The sequence below is a fragment of the Malassezia sympodialis genome, genomic scaffold, assembly GCF_000349305.1.
Source record: "Malassezia sympodialis ATCC 42132 genomic scaffold, msy_sf_22, whole genome shotgun sequence".
NCBI classification, from domain to species: domain Eukaryota; kingdom Fungi; phylum Basidiomycota; class Malasseziomycetes; order Malasseziales; family Malasseziaceae; genus Malassezia; species Malassezia sympodialis.
Window position 1 is genome coordinate 25,824 of NW_017387820.1, and position 18,525 is coordinate 44,348.

Below are 18,525 nucleotides of genomic sequence, written 5' to 3' on the forward strand. Positions count from 1 at the left end.
GACTCATACTTCGAGCAAATGCTTCAATGGCGGGGCTCCTTAGGTATGTGCAACGAGCTAATATGCCTAGTCCCTTTATCAATCTTTGCACTTGGGTGTCTCTCTTTGGTTATTCAGCCTATTCCACTGGAGCCCTGCCCTTGTTATGATGATGGTATGCGCATTTTTACTCTTATATGACAGTGGTCTGCTTCGTGGGTGCATTTCTCGGTGTTGCAATTGGAAACTGGCGCACAAACAATTACTTTTACGAAGACATGGAAAGACTCGATATGGTTCTGAGAAGACTCACTTCGATTCTACCGTCCGAACTGACTTGGAGAATGTCCGCATTTTGGAATTTCATGGTTCTTCGAAGTGTTCGAGGGAGATTGGTAGCGTCGCTTATTTTTGGTACGTTCTTGTATATTCTGACAGCAGCCATTGCACCTTTGGTTGCTTGGAAAGTCTGTGCAACTCCTATTTTGAAGACGGGAATCCCGAGATCATACAGGATATGCAAAAGATTCGTTATACAACGACTGATGGGTAAAATGTCGATCACTGATTCTCTTCGTCTACGTACTCAAGTAAAGAGCCAAAAAGGACAGACTCGCAACAGCAAAAAATCTACAATGAAGCCTGAATGCACGCTTCACTGCACGTCTGAAGAGAGATTTTGCATTGGTATGTGTTTCGTACTGACACTAGATGCGCCCCGGCTGGTCATCTATATCGGCGTTGGTTTCATGGGTGCAACATTTTCCCGTTACCTCATTAACTATTATGATGTGAAACTGTTTAAACTTATAGTATAAAGATAACAGCTAGTTGGACTGCGGCAATAACGCTAGAGCTACCTTGCGTCCCTCTTCGGATAAGAGGTTGAAAGTTGAGCATGCGTTGCGCTGAAAATTAGAGCGGTAAACATACAGTGTTTTGAACGTCCAGTTGGATGCCCAGGGAGTTCAGGTAGGATTTGATACGCGTAGGTACAGGTAAAACCACGTCACCGGTGCCTAGGATCAGGATCTCTAAGAGAGTGAGACAATCATGTACGCACCTGGTCGGGGCGTTGTCAGCTCAAATAGGACCCAAATATCGTTCGTCCATGCTTCCCATCCGTGCCCGTTCGGCATAGCCTTCGTCTTATCGATAGCAGGAGGAGTCCATACAAACGCGCGACCATCAAGGAAGACACATGTCGGCGGATATTCTTGGCCATCAGCAAGTTGAACACCCATTGAAGATACTTTATTGATCCTAATAGGGATATTTTCGTCCTCTAAAAGGTTCACAAGAGGGTCATACTTTTCGGCGTCGCTGACAAGTGAGATGTGATGTGCACGTACGACGGTAGCGGTGCTCTTTGCCGCACATGCAGCCTATTAGCTGTGTGAAAGGCCTTCGGAGGCATGCGAAAGTATCGTCCCGTAGCATTATACCGAATGCCAGTAAGAAAGCGAGCTTGTTTGGACCATAAACTCATGGGAAGTGGGAGCGTATACGCGGAGACGGTGGAGGGCAAATCGGTCTAATTTTGATCTGTTCACATACGCTGGAGCATAATGACAATCGTAGGCGCAGGTACTAACGGACGACCTGTTGTCTTCTTCGACATCACCATTGGAGACAACCCTGCCGGTCGCATCAAAATTGAGCTCTTCTCTGATGTTGTACCTAAGTATGTGCTAGGATCTCTTACATTAATTAGAACTGCGGAAAACTTTCGGCAATTGTGCACAGGCGAATATCGGTTTGTACCTCTAGCTCATATCAGTGTAAACCACCGACCCATGGGATATAAAGGTGCTCTATTCCATCGTGTAATCAAAGATTTTATGTGTCAGGGCGGTGACTTTTTGAACGGGGATGGTACCGGAAGTTTTAGTATCTATGGTGACAAGTTTGCCGATGAAAACTTTACGCTAAAACATGATGCGCCTGGTCTACTCAGTATGGTGAGTTACCACTACTAACGCAGGCCAATGCAGGTCCCAACAGTAATGGCTCCCAAGTACGGTATCATTCACTAACCTAGTTTTTTATTACCACGCAGCCTGCTGGATTTTTGGACGGAAAGCATGTTGTCTTCGGCAAAGTGATTGAAGGAATGCTTACCGTGAGAAAGATTGAGAATGTTCCCACTGGTACGAACGATCGCCCTCGACTCGATGTTTGCATTTCTGGTATGTTTTATATCACTAATGACAGAATGCGGTGAAATGTAATCTATGTGGCTAGTGCAGCTACGGATCCTAGCTTGGTGAGCACTTCGTCCCACTCGCCCTCAGGGCTTGACAAAAACGTAATAGCACCACCGGCTCCTACCGTTACATTGTTAGCTTGCACAGTAACTGTGCGAATGACAACAGATAAATTAGATGCACCATCAACGCCAATGAATCCCAAAGCCCCTGAATACATTGCTCGGCGTCGACTACTCATTCCTGGCTGATGGAGTGGGCGCTCGAGTGTTTCAATGAGTTCAACACTGCGCCGTTTTGGAGCACCGGTCATGCTGCCAGGTGGAAAACAGCGTTTGGTAGCTTCGACACAGCCAATGCCTGGACGTAGAGTACCCACGACGGACGTTACAAGTTGATGCACTGTCTCGTACGTCTCCAGGGCAATTAGTCTCGGGACAGTGACTGATCCAGGATAACAAACAGATTGCAGATCAGCACGGATTAGATCTGCAATCATCAAATTTTCTGCTCGTTCCTTTGGGTCTTTATGAAGTTGCATTTTGCGTCGTCGGTCCTCCTGTTCCATAAATGTTTTCATGTCAGGATCAGCAGCCTTGCTAAACCAGTCTTCTTCACCTGGTCCCCATCCTGGCCGTACCTTCGTGCCCTTAATGGGGCGCATTTCGACATGTCCGTCCTCTGCTACAGTTAAGAAACGCTCGGGACTTGTAGAGAGAATAGCTTGAGGTTTTCCATACAGAGGAAGGAGTTCCAAGTACGCTCCAAATGGCGCCGGATTTTTTCTCCGTAATGCACAGTACATTGAAAAGTAGTCGTCGTAGCCATCGAGCCCCGGAACACTCCCTTCGAATTGAGTAGTTAAACAAATTTCATAGCTTTCGCCCATACTAATCAGCTTTCGAGCTTCTTCAACCTTTTCCATATATACTGCTCCGTCATCTAGAGCGTCCACAGAAAGAGCAAGCCCTTGGGTCAACGACTTTGAAATATTGCTAGTTTCCAGCACCGCAACTTCAACTTCACAGAACCATTTTTCTGCGTCACGCGCTTGGACCCCAATCTGTGCACCTAACTGTTCCAGCTGGACAAGAGTGCCTACCGCATATCCCTCGTCTTTCACTAGTGCGTATGCAGTCCACGTCATTGAAGTATGGTCCAAACAAAGCACTTTGCTGCAAAACGCCCATTGAGCCGCAGGAAGTTCCATCCGATCCACTAAAGTGTTAGAACATCCTTCGTAATTCTCCGCAGACAATTTTTTTAAATTCAGCGACTCGTCCTTCATTTCATAACTCCAAATGCCAAGGAAACCAGTCCTAAATGTCGTACTTCTGTTAGGCGACAAGTCTTTCATTTGCGACTGGATTGTTCGTTGCACTTCATCGAGCCAGTCCCAAAACTGTTCGTGACTGCCCATATCCACCTGTTGAAGGCTATGGTTGCCGCCAAGGGCCAACTGCAAACAACCCTCCATATTATACGTCAAGACGAAATCCGAGTGGCTCATCACCGACACATTGCTTTGAGGATCGAATGGACTAGCGCTGTCTAGCCAAACACTCCCCACTTCATCACTCCTGAAAAGCCTCTTCATTAATGCAGGAGCCTGTACTGCCAACACTTCCCTTAAGCTTTGGGCGGCAGGCCAACTTTTTTGCTGAAGACGCCATTTTTTCTCGTGAAGCGGAAGTGCATTTCCCTGGGCAACACAAAATGTACCTAAACTCTGAATTTGAGCTGGAAGACACGTAGCTGGATCGGCCCATGCTCTGACCCTCGAAGGTTCCTTCTTGCTCCAAACCTTGGCCACATTGTGGAGGAAATTACGAAGAACCACATTGCCTGCGCATGATTCTATGCTTTCAGGGTGAAACTGCACACCAAAATGCGGCTGTTTGTTGTGCTCGATTGCTTGAACAATAGTTTTCTTGCTTTCACCATCTATATATGATCTCGCAGTAACAGAAATATATTCGGGTAATGAATCTTCATTTACAATGAGACTGTTATAGCAAATAGTTTCGGTGCCATCCTCTACCCCATCCATTATGCTTCGGAGTCCGTCTGTTCTTCCAGTCTCACTCATAAAAAGTGCCCTTTTTCTACCATGAAACGGCTCCGATAGCTGATCAATTGTGCCACCTGCTGCTTTCGCGATACCTTGATGTCCAAGACAAACGCCCAGGATGGGAAAATCATGTAATGCTGGATGCTGTAGAAGAGACATAGACGTCCCAAAGTCAGATAAGGATTCTGCAGATCCGGGGCCTGGTGATAAAATCAAGGCATCCACATGCGGTAGGAAATTCGCACAGAACTCTTCTGCTTCGAGCGCTTCATGTGTATGCCGAATCACTGTAACTCTATTATTTAGGAGTTCAGCGCTGGGTGGCGGTTCAAAACACGACGAAATTAACGGAAGGAGGTTTCTTGTATATGAATCATAGTGGTCAACAATCACTATTCTAGGCAGCTCCTCATTCATCGTGCCAAGATATCAACCGAAAAAAAATTCTTCGGTTGCTCAGATCGTCCTCCACGTTTCACAACACTGTTTACCGACTGAACTACACCGAGCCAAACTCTACTTTCTAGCGATACGACTCTGCTCCAACAGGATAATGAACTGTGGAAATACAAACAAAAAGTAACTGGTCAGTGCCCATATAGACAAAATAGAAAGACACAAGGTTAGGCGAAGAAAGCTACAGAAGCATCAATCGTGCTAGCAACATGGGGTATAAATCTTATACTTTAGAGAATTACACAAAGTTTTGGAAATATCTTGAGAATACTGCAGCGTTAATGGTCCATCCACATACTTACACCAATAGCTCCAGCGGCGACCGAACCATTTCCCGACCAATGGTATGATAACAATCTGAAAGGCGGTCTGCAACTGTCTAACACCCTCATCCCATTCTTCTCGCGCCTGCTGATCCTCTTCTTCTAGCCGAATCATAGAGCTTGTTTCACTAATATTATCATCAACTGTCACTGGCCGTCGCCAGGGAGCAGGTATCAACGTGCGAGGACCTTCGTCCAAGTATTGTGGTGCAGCGTTCAACTCTTCCTTCCTTAATGATAAAGTTATACTATCATCAGGGCTTAATATATTCCCGGCATAAGCAGATAGCACATCTTCAACAAGGTCTTCTTCCATAGTCAGAGTGAAACTCGTCTGACGGAACGAACCTCTCCACAAGTAGACCCATGTTCAATAATTATTTATGGCCCACTCACAAGGCTAACTACCCCGCAAATCGACTACATTGTCATTCTTTCTACAAGTTTGACGCTATTATTTACTTCTTAACGTAGTCTTGAGCCTTGCCGAGAGCGTCGCTAGCGGTCTGGCGAGCGCTGTCAACGTACGACTCGTTGCCGGCGATCTTGTCAGCACCCTGGGAAGCCTTGTCACTGGCAGAGCCAAAGGCCTTGCTAACTGAGTCCATGGCATCCGAAGCATACTTCTGGGCCTGCTCGCTGATCTGACCAAGAGTCGACGAGTTGTCGGTGGCGGAGGCAGCCGAGCTCTCGCTGTTGAAGAGCTTCTGCGACTGCTCCTGCACGTACTTCGAAGCCTGGCTCAGGTACTCCTGACCCTGCTCAACGAGGCTGTGACCACCCTCCTTGGCCTCAGGCACGCTGTTCTCGGCCTTCTTCGCGGCATCACTGATAGCACCGTGGCTCTGCTGGGCAGCGTTCTCCACGTGGCCCTGAGCCTCCGAGGCGGCATTGCCGACCTTCTTCGACATGTCAGAGGCGAATTCGTGAGCCTGGCTTTCCAAGTTGCTGTTCGACATTGTTGGTATAGGGTATGAAGCTATGAAATGCCACCAGACTGGCTTTTATGGGGAATCCCGTGTTGCCAGATAAGACACGTGCGAAGCATCTGGAAACTCCGCAATTTCCCATTTGACTCATATGATTGGCCATTATTCTAAGTGATTGGTCATTTCTCCAGGGTCTTCCCGTGCATGGACCAAATTAGCGAATGATCCAGTATGACAGCATTACGACTTGGTTCGGTAGCGCCGGATTTTGAGGCGCAGTCGACGGAGGGGAAAATCCGCTTTCACAGTTGGATGAATGGTTCATGGACCATTCTTTTTTCCCATCCAGACGATTTTACACCTGTATGTACGACTGAGTTTTGTGAAATTGCCCGTTGTACCGATGAGTTCCATAAACGTGGGGTGAAGGTCATTGGGCTGTCAATTAATGACGTGAACTCGCATCAATCATGGGTTAAGGATATCGAAGCTATTGCAGGACACGAAGTCACATTTCCTATTCTTGCTGACCCTGACCGAAAGATTGCCACACAATATGACATGCTGGATGCCTTGGACCCCACTAATGTGGATGCGTTGGGAAACCCTTTGACAGTCCGGGATGTATTTGTTATCGACCCCCGCAACATTATTAGACTGAAACTCTCCTATCCTGCATCTACGGGGCGCAACTTCAATGAAATTTTACGTATCATTGATTCTCTTCAACTTGTTGATCAGCAATCTGTCACTACGCCTGCCAATTGGGAGCCTGGCCAAAATGTGATAATTCACCCAAGCGTGTCAGATGAACAAGCAAGCAAGCAATTTCCTGGCTTTACTCAAGTTCGTCCCTACTTGCGCTATACTCACGACCCGATCAATCGTAAATTAGTCACTAGATACCCCGGCTGATTCAATTTAGGAAGTCGATGTAGTCCTTTCTCTTTGTTTAGATATCAGCGAAGACATGGAATGATTTGCGCCCAATGCCTATTCATCAGTAGCTCCCGACGTACCCGTTGTATCCCATCATGGAGAAAAGACGGCAGTACTCGCAAAAGTGGCGCTGCTGCCACATACCAAGGTATTATAATAGTCCGGCTCTCCTGTTTCTCCAATGCATCCACGATGGCTTTAGCGACTCTCCCTACCTGCACAGAGGGAGCAACAAAGCGGGCAAGGCGGTTGTATTGAATTCCTGCAAACATGTTTGTTTCATCCAGTTGCCCCGTTGTGACAAGCGTTGTACGAACATAAGGTGTCCTGTAGATTGTATCCAATTCGAAGCGCAGTGACTCGTGCAGCCCCACTAAGGCATGCTTCGATGCAACGTAGTCCGCTAAGAATTAATTTTGCATGTACTTACTCAATTGTGCCACACTTGTATATCCCAGTAACGATGAAATGGTCACGACATGACCTTTTTTTTCTGCAACCATATGGGGGAGGAACTCTTTCAAGATCCAAAAGTGAGCCAAAGTATTTGTCTCGATGGTACAACAACATGAGGACAGATATACATACCTTCTCAGTGCATCATTTGGCAGCGCAAGCAAGGGAAGGCCATTCCTCATTCCGGCATTATTGATTACGATAGTAGGAGAGCCATGTGTAGATATGATGCTTCGTGCAACGCTTGTAAGCTCATGTTGCTTAGATACATCACAGTGGTACGTTGACATATTCATATGCTTGAAACTTGGCTTTGACTTGTCCAAAGAGATGACTTTGGCTCCCCGTTCCAACAAAAGCTTGGCCACGGACGCACCCAGACCGTTGGAACCTCCTGTAATCACAACTGTTTGGTTTTTCCATGTTTCAGAGGTGAGTGCAGGGAGAGTGCGCCTGGTCAGCGTTGTCCAGAGCCAAGAGGGCCAATGAGCCGTATTTGCAGGTACAGGTGCCGCATTAGCCCATGCACAACTTATGTGTTGGACCAAATGACATAGATAAAACACGAGGCAGATTGCTGCCAGTATCTTGAATGCCGTATGGAACATAGCCATACCATTCCAAGTGCTCGGGCTGTTAGTCATGCGCATCACCCTGTGAGAGCCTGCCAGCAGCGACACTAACATTACAACAGTAATAGGACCTGCATGTCAAATTCTTCTAACATACTTGTCAAGAAATAGTCAGTCTTCTCGAGAATGACTTGCATATTCCATTCTGCAGAATGCTTCTTGTCAGAACTTGTTACGTACCTGCTTGTAGTGGTTTCGATTCTGTTCTTCACTTTCTCTGCTCATAGCGACTAGACGTTTCCTTGCATCCATCGAAGACTCGAGAGGTGGATCGAAGGATATATGAATAGTGCATAACCTTGCGCTCGAGGCATCATATTCGGCTTCAGGGCTTTTATATTGGAGGACCATAGTCGTGGCTGAAATAGATTCCATCGCCGACCAAGGAGGCAAGCGAGGAAGTCGAGCATGGAACATGCACAAATGTGCCACAGCATCAGCATGGTCACTATTCATGTGGTCGCAGATCCGCTGGGACAGGCCCGCTACGACATCCTCCCTCATGACCAGAGATTAAGTCGCAGCGTGCCTTCAAACGTGCGTGAAACCTCCACTAAATGCAAGAGATCTGTTAGGAATTGCTACTATAGACACAATTGAGATTAAAATGACACTATGAGATCGCATCCATAAGAAACCAGCCCATCTGACCTATTAAAGATCCTGACCCGGAGGGGCGTTAGCATCCTCATCGATTTTGCTCTTCTCGTTAAGGAACGCATGCTCGGTAGTGGACTCATAGCCGGCCTTCTGGTCCGCAAGGGCCTGCGAGCGACCAATGCCGTAGTTGTCATTGGGGTACCACATGATTTGCTGCATCGACGTGCGGGAGGGGTGATAGAATGCATTCATGGTCTTAATCTCCTCCGTCTCGTCCTTCTCCTTGCTCACTTGCGGCGGCTCAACCTGAAGCACATGCGCAGGCGCACTCGGCTGCATGACCATGGCGCCCTGCTGGGCGTCTGCATAGTAAGCATCCTTCTCAGGCAAGGCAGGGGGCGCATCCGGAGCGTCAGTCACAGCCTGCTGCGTCGGCGCCTGTTGACCCTGTTGAGCCAAAATCGAAGGGATCTCCTCCATGCTCTTGTTCCAAAGCATACCCAAGTACACCTGATAGGCAATCACAAGGACAAGCAGAACTAAGGTGAGCACACCCATAGCGATAAAGTTCTGGTTCGCGCCCGAGTTGAACAGGTACATCAATGCGGCCACAAACAGACTGACATAGAGACCCACAAAGGTTTGGTTGATGGCCTTCTTGAAGAATAGGCCGGCAGTCTCGTTCACCGGCTTACAATCAAAGACATACAGGAAGAGGTAACGGTAAGCCAGGTAGAGCGTGAAGAAGGTCACAGCGGCAAATCCGTTCATGATAGGCGCCAGGATCATGTAGCCGAAGCCCAAAACAGTGATAAGGAGCGTCACAGGGTACAGCTGACCAAAGGCGGGCGCACCCATATCATTGCGGAGGTGCCACAACTTACGGGGCGTCGACGACAAGAACCTAATCTTGACATAGTAGACAATGATAGGCACCAACTGAAGGAACATGGCAGCAGCGCCTGAGAGACCAATCAGAATGACATACTGCATGAAGAAGTTCGCTTGTGTAGGGATAGCCATGGCAATCGTAGCCACAAAGTCGGCCGGGTCATGAATTGCTTGTTGGAACCGGTCTTCTTGTTGCTGAATTCCACCAAGGATTGTCAGGAAAATAAAGTTCTGAATCACCTGGAAGGGGAAGAAACGGTCCATCAGGCTTAGCTCAATGCCGGTGCGAGTAGGTACACCGCTCTGCTTCGCATGCCAGCGCAGCCATGGAGGCAGTAAAGAGTTCAGAATGGCCAATGCTGCCGTAGGAAGGACGGCTTTGATCACACCAAGGGGAATTCCCGAGGCCACTTGCAAGTTTTCAATCCAGCTCAGGAAGCTGACATTCTTCTGCAGGTAATCCACACTGGAGAACAGAGACACAAGTGCAATCGGGATCGTCCAGAAGATGATGGTAGCAATTGTAAGTGCCCAGAAACCGACGGTTCGGGCCTTGCGCTCATATGGATTCCTGTTCATGTTCGTCCACACAATGTCATCTGGGTGCACCTCGCGATAGCGCTTGGCGAGCTTGTGAGGCTCCGGGTGAACCTTGGCATTGGAGCCCGTGTAGGCACCGAGCATCGTGTTACATAGAACAAAGGCACTGCTCTCCGGCGGGTAATTCACGTAGTCATCCAGAACCACTTCACGCTTCTGAGAAATCTCCCGATTAAGGCGCATGATCTCCTCGCGACAGTAGCTGATCGTATCCACCTTCTCGCCAATACAGGGGATCTTACCAAGGCGATGAGTAGGGCGCTTCTTAGCAGGCACGTAGTGCTCAGCCACTTCCAAGGACGGTTCCTGTGTCTCAGAGAGGGCCATAGGCTCCACCTTGCCCTTCTTCACGTTCTTGGCAGCGGTTTTGATAAGCTTTGACACGGCACCCTCGAGCTTGTTCACGTTCTTGTCACGCTCTTCGATCATTTCGGGAAGCTCCTTCAGATTGCGGTTGATCCACACCTTTTTGACACCATCCGGGATATCAGCGTACACCCCCTTCATACGGGTCTCGCTGAGCATTTCATTTGGCACACCAGTCACCAAGAATGTCTTGGCCTGGTTCGTGTTGCGATGTTCAGGCGAGGTCAAAAACTCCTTGCGCAGCTCCATGAACTTCATCATGATTGCATGGATGTTGTACACAACCCAGGCAACCAGGATGTAGTGCAAAATCAACACACCAGAGCTGCGAAGCTGCTGAGTTTTTGAAGAGGCACCAATGACACTTCCAAATGCGAACATATTGAGGCCCTTGCCATGTTCAATATTAGCGGCATAGAGAGGCATCAGCACCACCCACGACAATAGCCAAATAGGAACGAAAATGCGAATCATCAGCTGAATGAAGAGAATAAACGAGTATGCATCAAGACCGTTAATGCGCAGAATCTCCTTGTCGGGATTACGCAGGTACGGAGAAATCCAGCCAAACGTGCTGCTCGGAAGCGGCTCGGTGTTGCGCCAAGCTGGCTTGGCTCGGTACGACTTCGGCTGGTACACAGCCGGATAACGGGGTCGCAAGATTAAGAACACGATCAGAAAAATGCATGAAAGAATAATGGCCAGAATAATCGAGGAAACGATGGCCTGAGTTGACGAGTCCTTTTGCTCATCACCTCCGCCGCTCTGGGCCAAGGCCGGCAGGGCACTGGCAAAGCTCAGGAACAGCAGGAAAGCTGTCTGCTTCATGATGTACACACGAAAAGTCACACTACCTTATCAGTGTGCCACAACACGTACCAGACGGGAAGAATGTGCCACCTACAAGTGACTTTCAGGCAACAACACGAAGGTGAAAGAAGAGTGAGGAGCCGCTGATGTGCAGCTGTCGTGTCTAGATGTAGATGTACAACGGTCAAATTCTGATGGGTTGATTTTCCGTAGGCACGAAATCTACCTTTATGATCGTGCAGATCGGCTCAATGATTGGATTTTCAAGACATGCAAAATAAGACCAGAATATGATTGGCTCTTTCGACGTTTGACGGGGCATCGCCTTGTCGACGAAATTTCTCGAGGAAAACGGTGTCACAGTGGAGAATCTAGCCTATCAACTGCTGCTATGGTCGTACCTAGCGTGCCTGTGATGGTGGAATTTGGGTAGGTGTTGCCTGGCTGACACGGCTAGCGGAGGCACGGAGCTGCTTCTTGCGCCCCCGCATGAGAAGGTGCATCGTGTGGATGTGCCGTCGAACGGATCATCTCTGCCGGATGTGCGTGCGCTGGTGGCCCACATTCGCGAGCACATGATCCAGGAGCGGGAAGAGCTCTTTGTCGAGGGCGATCGTGTGCGGCCAGGGATTCTCGTTCTGATCAATGACAGCGATTGGGAACTCGAAGGGGAAATGGACTACGTACTGCAGCCTGGCGATCGGGTCGTCTTCATAAGCACGCTGCATGGAGGGTAAACGTTACTACTCGTTCTGAGATTGCGATGAGTCTGGTTCCTTCCTCGAAGATGCCTTGTTGGCGGCGGAGCGCACTCGCTGGTCGCGGGCTGTCTCCTCATTTACATCAGCCACGGTGAGGACCCGCGGCTGACCGCCTCCCATTTCCACAATGTAAGGGCCGCTCGCTTCGCATCGACGCTCTGACTCGGACAAGTTGAGCGAACATGATGGAAGGCTTTCGTTGTAGTCGGTGAAGCCGGTGGACGACGCCATGGAGCTTGGGGTTGTGGGCTTTTTGCCATGGAAATACGGCGACGTTTCGCTCTGCGAGTCATAGTCGCGATAGCTGCCCGGCTTCTTGGTCCACACCTTGTCGCGGGCCTTGGTCACGGGGATCACACCGTACTTGTGCGGGCGGAGGTGGCTGCTGCCCTGTGTCTCCTTCATGGTGCCAAAGCTGCGGTGGAGCGGCGCCTGGCTGGGGCCGCCATACTTGCGACGGCGCTCGATGATCCCACGAATCAACGGCTGCCATTGCTCCTGTTTGTCTTGGTGTGTGCGCTGCCGCACGACCTTGATTTTGTTGTGCACATCGACAAACACGTCGGTCTCATCCACGATTTCCTCGCCGATCATCTCCTCAATGATATCCTCCAACGTAACGACACCCATGGCGCCGGATGGCTCACCGGGGTGCTTCGACACCAGGATCATATGAGAGCGGCCGAACTGCATGTAGTTGATTGCATCGAGCAAATTCAGGTCCGGCGATGCTTCGGGGAGCGGCATCAAGTTGAAGCGCGACACGGGCCAGGCATCCTCCGGGTCGTATTGGATAAGCTGCTTGACGAGCAGCATGCCCAGGATCGCATCAGGGCGGTGGGGCTCGTGGATCGGCACGCGCGAGTAGCCTGATTTGACAAGCTCCAGGACACCGTCCTCGTCCAGGACAAAGTCCATAGGGAGTGTGTACACGTCCTCGATGGGTGTCATTACGTCGGTGAGAGTCTTCTCATTCAGGTCCAGGACCGCGCGAATAATCGTTACCTCGTCGTCGTTGAGGTTCTCTGTGCCAATCTGCTGGTGCAGCGACACGAACGTTTTGAGCTCGGCCTTGCGGTAGGTCGTGCCGTGCTCCTCGCCCAGGCAGTAGTCCAGCAGCTTGGCGGTTGGCCACGCGACGGGGGCGAGGAGGATCATGACGACATGCACAAGGGGTGCGCACACCGCGCCGATCTTGAGCCCGTACCGCGCACAGATCGACTGCGGCACAATCTCACCAAAGATGACAATCAAAATGGTCGAGATCATCACCGCCGAGAGGCCCGAGCCGAACTCGGAGAGGAAGATCGGAAGTGTCTCATTGACAATGACGTTGCCCAGGAGGAGGACGACCAGGACCCAGTGGCGGCCGCGCTCCAATAGGCGCATGACCTTAGCGGCATCCCTGCGCTCCTGGTCCGAGCCTGACGTCATGAGGACCTGCAGGTTAATCATGTCGAGACCCATGAGGCCAAGTGTGAGGCCGGCAAAGACACCGCCCAAAAGCACAAGCCCCACAATCATGATGATATCAAACGTCTTTTTGAACGGGTCGCCATGCTCGATCGGGACTGAGCCGTGGTCCGTGCCGCGGCCTTCAGGCACCGAGCGCATCACTACGGCCCCGGGATCCACGGGCGAGCCACGCACTGTGGCTGCCAGTATGTGAAGTCCATACGTGAGCAGCATCACAACGAGCTTGAGCATGGACGGCGGCGCAGCAGTGCGCGCCCCGTACGACCCGGGACGGACTCGTAGGACCATTCAGAGAAGCTAATGCGACCTCCGCCGCGTGGTCGTCCTTCGGCCGAGCGAAAGATGTCTTTCTTCGTGCACGCTTTTGACTGTCGTCTCGCCAAGATGGTACGTCGCTCTACGTTTGCTGACAGCGCAGTCGACGGTCCAGCGGATCAAGGAAATCGAAGATGAGATGGCCCGTACGTGTAGCATATCTAACCACAGGGACCCAGAAAAACAAGGCCACGGCCTACCATCTGGGCCAGCTGCGTGCGAAGCTCGCCAAGCTGAAGCGTGAGCTTATTACGCCGAGTGGCGGCGGTGGCGGCGGCGGCGGCATTGGGTTCGATGTGGCGCGCACGGGTATTGCGAGTGTGGGCTTCGTCGGCTTCCCGTCCGTCGGCAAGTCGACGCTCATGTCAGGCCTCACCGGCACGACCTCTGAGGCGGCGGCATACGAGTTCACGACACTGACGACGGTGCCAGGCACGATGACCGTGCGTGGGGCCAAGATCCAGATCCTCGATCTGCCGGGTATTATCGAGGGAGCGAAGGACGGCAAGGGTCGTGGTCGCCAGGTGATTGCGGTGGCGCGCACCTGCAATCTGATCTTTATCGTGCTGGACGTGGGCAAACCGCTGCACGACAAGCAGATCCTGGAGGCGGAGCTGGAGGGCTTTGGCATCCGGCTGAACAAGAAGCCGCCGAATGTGATTGTGAAGAAGAAGGACAAGGGTGGCCTGGCCATCACCAACACTGTGCCGCTGACCAAGCTGGACCACGATGAGATCAAGGCTGTCATGTCCGAGTACCGCATCTCGAATGCGGACATCGCGTTCCGCGAGGACGTGTCCGTGGAGGAGCTGATCGATGTGATCGAAGGCAACCGCATTTATATCCCGTGCATCTACGTGCTGAACAAAATTGACTCGATCTCGATTGAGGAGCTCGACCTGCTGTACAAGATCCCCAACTCGGTGCCCATCTCGTCGCGCATGTGGCTGAACGTTGACGAGCTCGTCGACAAGATGTGGGAGGAGCTCGATCTTGTGCGCGTATATACGAAGCCGCGCAAGAGCCCGCCCGACTACACGTCGCCGGTCGTGCTGCGCCGCGGCAAGTGCACCGTCGAGGACTTTTGCAATGCGATCCACCGCGAAATCTTCAAGCAGTTCAAGTGTGCGGTGGTGTGGGGCACCTCGGCGAAGCACCCCCGTGGCCAGCGCGTGGGCGGCGACCACGTTTTGGAAGACGAAGACTGCGTTACGATCTTCAAGCGATAGTGTACATCATGCATAGTTACCACGCCGTTGAGGCTGGCGCGCTGCGCCGCACGCCCTCCCAGCGCGGGATGGTGTGCCCAATCTCGCCGTCCTGCCGCGCCTCACGCACGACACGCGACTTGTCGGAGCGGATCCCCATCGCAGGATTGCCGCGATTGAGACCCTCGAGCAGCACACACGCCTTGCACAGCTCGTTCGACGAAATGTAGCCACAGCGCACACACGTACGCTGCACCGCCCGCCTCACCTGGCTGTCCACGTGCAGGTTCTCGCCGCTGTGGATGATGTCGATGATGCTCGACGGCCGGAGGCTCTCGAGGTCCTTGAGGAACGCCCGCGCATAGCCCCGGTACGCATTCGGCGAGTAGATGCACTCGGTGCTAAAGTAGTCGAGCTGCTTAAAGTACGCGTACATCACAATCTCCTTCTCGTACGCGTACTTGAACGGCTTGCTCCGCTTGATACCGCTGCCGCCAAACTCGCCCTCGCCGCCGCCACAGCCGCCCGCCGCGCCGTCGTCGCCCTCGGGGCCACGCGTGATAATCTCCGTGCATCGCTCGAGGCGCGCCGTGTCGCCGCGCAGGACATTCATCAGCACAGTCTCGGCCATGTCGTCCGCGTTGTGCCCGGTGACGATGTGGTCCACGCCCAGCGACGCCGCACCGCGGTCGAGCGCCTGCCGACGGAACACGCCGCAAAAGGTACAGTTGTTTTTTCGCCCGACCGACGCCACAATGTCGTCCATCGACCAGCCGTACAGCTCCTTGTAGCCCAGCACCTTCAGGGGAATCCCATACTGCTCCTGGTTGCGCTTCACCGTCTCGAGGCTGTCGTCGCGGTACCCGGTGATGCCCTCGTCAATGCTCAGCAGGTACAGCTCGAGCCCATAGTCGTACCGCTCGTTCAGCGTCTTCATCACGTAGGCCAGCACCGTCGAGTCTTTGCCGCCACTCGCGCCAATCGCCACGCGGTCGCCCCGCCGGAACAGCTGCGCACGCTGGATCGTCTCGTGCACCTCCGTCTCAAACACCACAAAGAAGCACTCGCGGCACACGAGGTGCCCCGTCTTGGGGCGGCGCAGCACTGCACGCGCCTCGCCACACCGCTCGCATTCTCGAGGCATTTCGTCAGGTGGAGACTTGTCGTCCGGCCATGTTGCTGCGGGGTGGCGTGGCATCCGTGGCGCGCGCGCGTGCGCTGCACACGACGCGCGCGGCCTACGCGAACAAGGCATCGCAGCATGCACATGCACACGAGGCACACGAGCGACCGGACTATGGCCTGCGCCCCGCCCTGTGGGAGCGCGCGCTGCTTGGGGCGGGCAGTGCGCTGGGCCTGCTGCTGAGCCCGAGCCGCGGCGACCTGCTCACTGTACTCACGCAGGTATCGTCCCGTCCGCGCATCGACCACCTAGTGGCGCAGATGCGCTCGACGCACGAGGGCCGCTGCCTGCTCATAGCGCGCCCGTCGCTCAACTCGCAGACTGTCGACACCGCAGCGCTCGCCGAGCTGCCGCCCGGTACGTTTGGGCGCGCATGGATCGACTGGCTGCGTGCGAACCGCGTCGGCCCCGATGGCCGCTGCGAGGCGCGCTACATGCCGACGTACGAGACGCGCTATGTGATCCAGCGGTACCGCGAGACGCACGACTTTTACCATGTGCTCCTTGGCATGCCCACATCCACGCTGGGCGAGACGGTCGTCAAGTACTTCGAGGCTGCGCACATGCATCTGCCCGTTGCCGTGCTCTCTGCGCTCGGCGGGAGCCTGCGCATCGCGAACGACGACGCGCGCGCGCGGCTCGCGCGCGACGCGCGCGCCCTCGACACGCCGTCGCTTGTGGCGCTGGCCGCGTGGGCCGTGCGGCTCGGGCACGGCGTGCGCACGCCGCTCCTCTCTGTCCACTGGGAGCAGCGCTGGGCACAGCCCATCGACGAGCTGCGCGCTGAGCTGGGCCTCTCGGAGCCGCCGCCCGTGCACCTCGATATGACGCAGCGGCCGCGCCCGGCGCAGCGCACAACTGCACAGGTCGCAGGGCGTACATTCTACGGGTGGCCGAGCCGTGTATGGGAGCGCCACGGCGCGAAGGATGCGCGCCATGCTACGCGCGCTCCAGACGCTTGAGCGCCCGCGCACACTGCGTGCGCGCCTCGCGCAGCTGCAGGAACTCTGCCTGGCGCATCGCGCGCTGGAAAAGGATGCGCGCCGTCTCTTTGTCGTTGTGCATTGAGTAGAACATGCCGAGGTTGTAGAGCAGCACAAACTGCGTGCCGAGGCACTGCTGCTTCACCTGCTCGAGGCGCGCCTCGGAGGCCGTCTCGACGACCGGCGCCACGGGCGCCACGGAGTGCGGGTCGTGGCCGCTGATCTGCAGGAGCAGCGCACGCTCGTCGGGCGGCAGCGCCGTGAGGAAGCCGGCGCGGTACGATGTGAGGGTCGCGAGGTCGAGGCCCTTGGTCGCCCATGCCATGGCCTTGAGCAGCGTCTCGGTGTCTGTGCGCGTCTGCGTGAGGGCCTGGCTGATGTTGTTCATGAGGATCGCCGCGCGGCACCGGTCGGCGACGGTCGGCGGCGGCCGCCCTTGCGCCTGGGGCGGCAGCAGCGTGGCGATGGCCTGCAGGTACAGCGGCACCGCCAGGTCGGCCTGCTGGTGGCTCGCATAGAACGCGCCCAGCGCCTCGACGCTCGCGCCGAGGTCCTGTGCGGAGACCCACGCGGGCAGGTCCAGGTCCGCGAGGAGCACGGGGCCCTCGCTGCGCGGCGCCTGCACGAGGCGCAGCATCTCCTCGACGCTCCATGCCAGGTACCCTTCGGCGGGCTCGCTCGTCTGGCACGCGTCGCTGTCGGCGACCGGGCATGGCGGGACCAGCACATCGCTGCGCTGCGCGAGCTCGCCTACCTTTTGGGCGAGCGCGACGCCGCGCATCTTCTCGGGTGGCGAGCGCGACTCGCTGCGCTGCAGGACCTCGTCCAGGGCATCGACATACACGAGGGCGGCGTCCTGCCACTTTTCGTCCTCCTCGAGCACGCTTGCGAGCGCGATGGCAATGCCCGTCGTCTTGAGCAGGCGGTCGCTGCCGATCGTTGCATCGTCGAGAGTGTGGGCGATACGCAGGGCCTCGCGGAACTTGGCCGCACTATACTCCCACTGGCCCTTGTTGCGCGCCTTGAGTCCGGCGCGCAGCGGCTCTCGCAACTCCTTGGGCCACACGCGGAAGGCGGCGAAGTAGTCCCACACACCATACACGGTCAGGGCGACGGCGAATGCCGACAGTCTGGGTCAGTGGCCGCGACGTACCCGGCAAAAAGGACACCCGACTTGATCGACACGCCACCAGCACGCGCAGTGCGTGGCGACGTCGCACTCGCGTACGGGCGCACAGCGGGCATGGGCCGCGCGCGCACCGGCACCATGGGCCGCGGCACGCCCAGCGGGCGGCCCGCGACGCGTGGCAGTCGAAGCATGCGGATCGCTGCGCCATTCC

At 54.0% G+C, this 18,525-nt stretch overlaps 7 protein-coding genes and 1 pseudogene across 8 annotated transcripts; 1 reads left to right on the top strand and 7 right to left on the bottom strand.

The window, feature by feature from the left end:
- Positions 1-5,494: 5,494 nt before the first annotated feature.
- Positions 5,495-5,995, bottom strand: MSY001_3256 (uncharacterized protein; the record flags this gene model as incomplete). The annotated part of the gene is made up of 1 exon (XM_018885150.1): positions 5,495-5,995. One exon carries the CDS (start codon positions 5,993-5,995, stop codon positions 5,495-5,497), a length of 501 nt encoding a protein of 166 aa, XP_018741739.1.
- Positions 5,996-6,981: 986 nt separating this feature from the next.
- On the bottom strand, positions 6,982-7,650 carry MSY001_3257 (annotated as a pseudogene). The gene is made up of 2 exons: positions 7,335-7,650; positions 6,982-7,307 (listed from the first exon to the last, which is right to left on the bottom strand). Coding segments are annotated over exons 1-2 (642 nt in total).
- A 226-nt stretch (positions 7,651-7,876) lies between these two features.
- MSY001_3258 (uncharacterized protein) lies at positions 7,877-8,496 on the bottom strand (the record flags this gene model as incomplete). Its single annotated transcript, XM_018885151.1, has 2 exons — positions 7,877-7,993; positions 8,173-8,496. The coding sequence occupies 2 exons, from the start codon at positions 8,494-8,496 to the stop codon at positions 7,877-7,879; spliced, it is 441 nt and encodes a 146-aa protein (XP_018741740.1).
- Positions 8,497-8,646: 150 nt separating this feature from the next.
- MSY001_3259 (uncharacterized protein) lies at positions 8,647-11,277 on the bottom strand (the record flags this gene model as incomplete). Its single annotated transcript, XM_018885152.1, has 1 exon — positions 8,647-11,277. One exon carries the CDS (start codon positions 11,275-11,277, stop codon positions 8,647-8,649), a length of 2,631 nt encoding a protein of 876 aa, XP_018741741.1.
- Positions 11,278-12,002: 725 nt separating this feature from the next.
- MSY001_3260 (uncharacterized protein) lies at positions 12,003-13,727 on the bottom strand (the record flags this gene model as incomplete). The annotated part of the gene is made up of 1 exon (XM_018885154.1): positions 12,003-13,727. The coding sequence occupies one exon, from the start codon at positions 13,725-13,727 to the stop codon at positions 12,003-12,005; it is 1,725 nt and encodes a 574-aa protein (XP_018741742.1).
- Positions 13,728-13,838: 111 nt separating this feature from the next.
- On the top strand, positions 13,839-15,040 carry MSY001_3261 (uncharacterized protein; the record flags this gene model as incomplete). Its single annotated transcript, XM_018885155.1, has 2 exons — positions 13,839-13,883; positions 13,991-15,040. The coding sequence occupies 2 exons, from the start codon at positions 13,839-13,841 to the stop codon at positions 15,038-15,040; spliced, it is 1,095 nt and encodes a 364-aa protein (XP_018741743.1).
- A 16-nt stretch (positions 15,041-15,056) lies between these two features.
- Positions 15,057-16,163, bottom strand: MSY001_3262 (uncharacterized protein; the record flags this gene model as incomplete). Its single annotated transcript, XM_018885156.1, has 2 exons — positions 15,057-15,903; positions 15,937-16,163. The coding sequence occupies 2 exons, from the start codon at positions 16,161-16,163 to the stop codon at positions 15,057-15,059; spliced, it is 1,074 nt and encodes a 357-aa protein (XP_018741744.1).
- Positions 16,164-17,141: 978 nt separating this feature from the next.
- On the bottom strand, positions 17,142-18,454 carry MSY001_3263 (uncharacterized protein; the record flags this gene model as incomplete). Its single annotated transcript, XM_018885157.1, has 2 exons — positions 17,142-18,315; positions 18,414-18,454. 2 exons carry the CDS (start codon positions 18,452-18,454, stop codon positions 17,142-17,144), a joined length of 1,215 nt encoding a protein of 404 aa, XP_018741745.1.
- Positions 18,455-18,525: the final 71 nt, after the last annotated feature.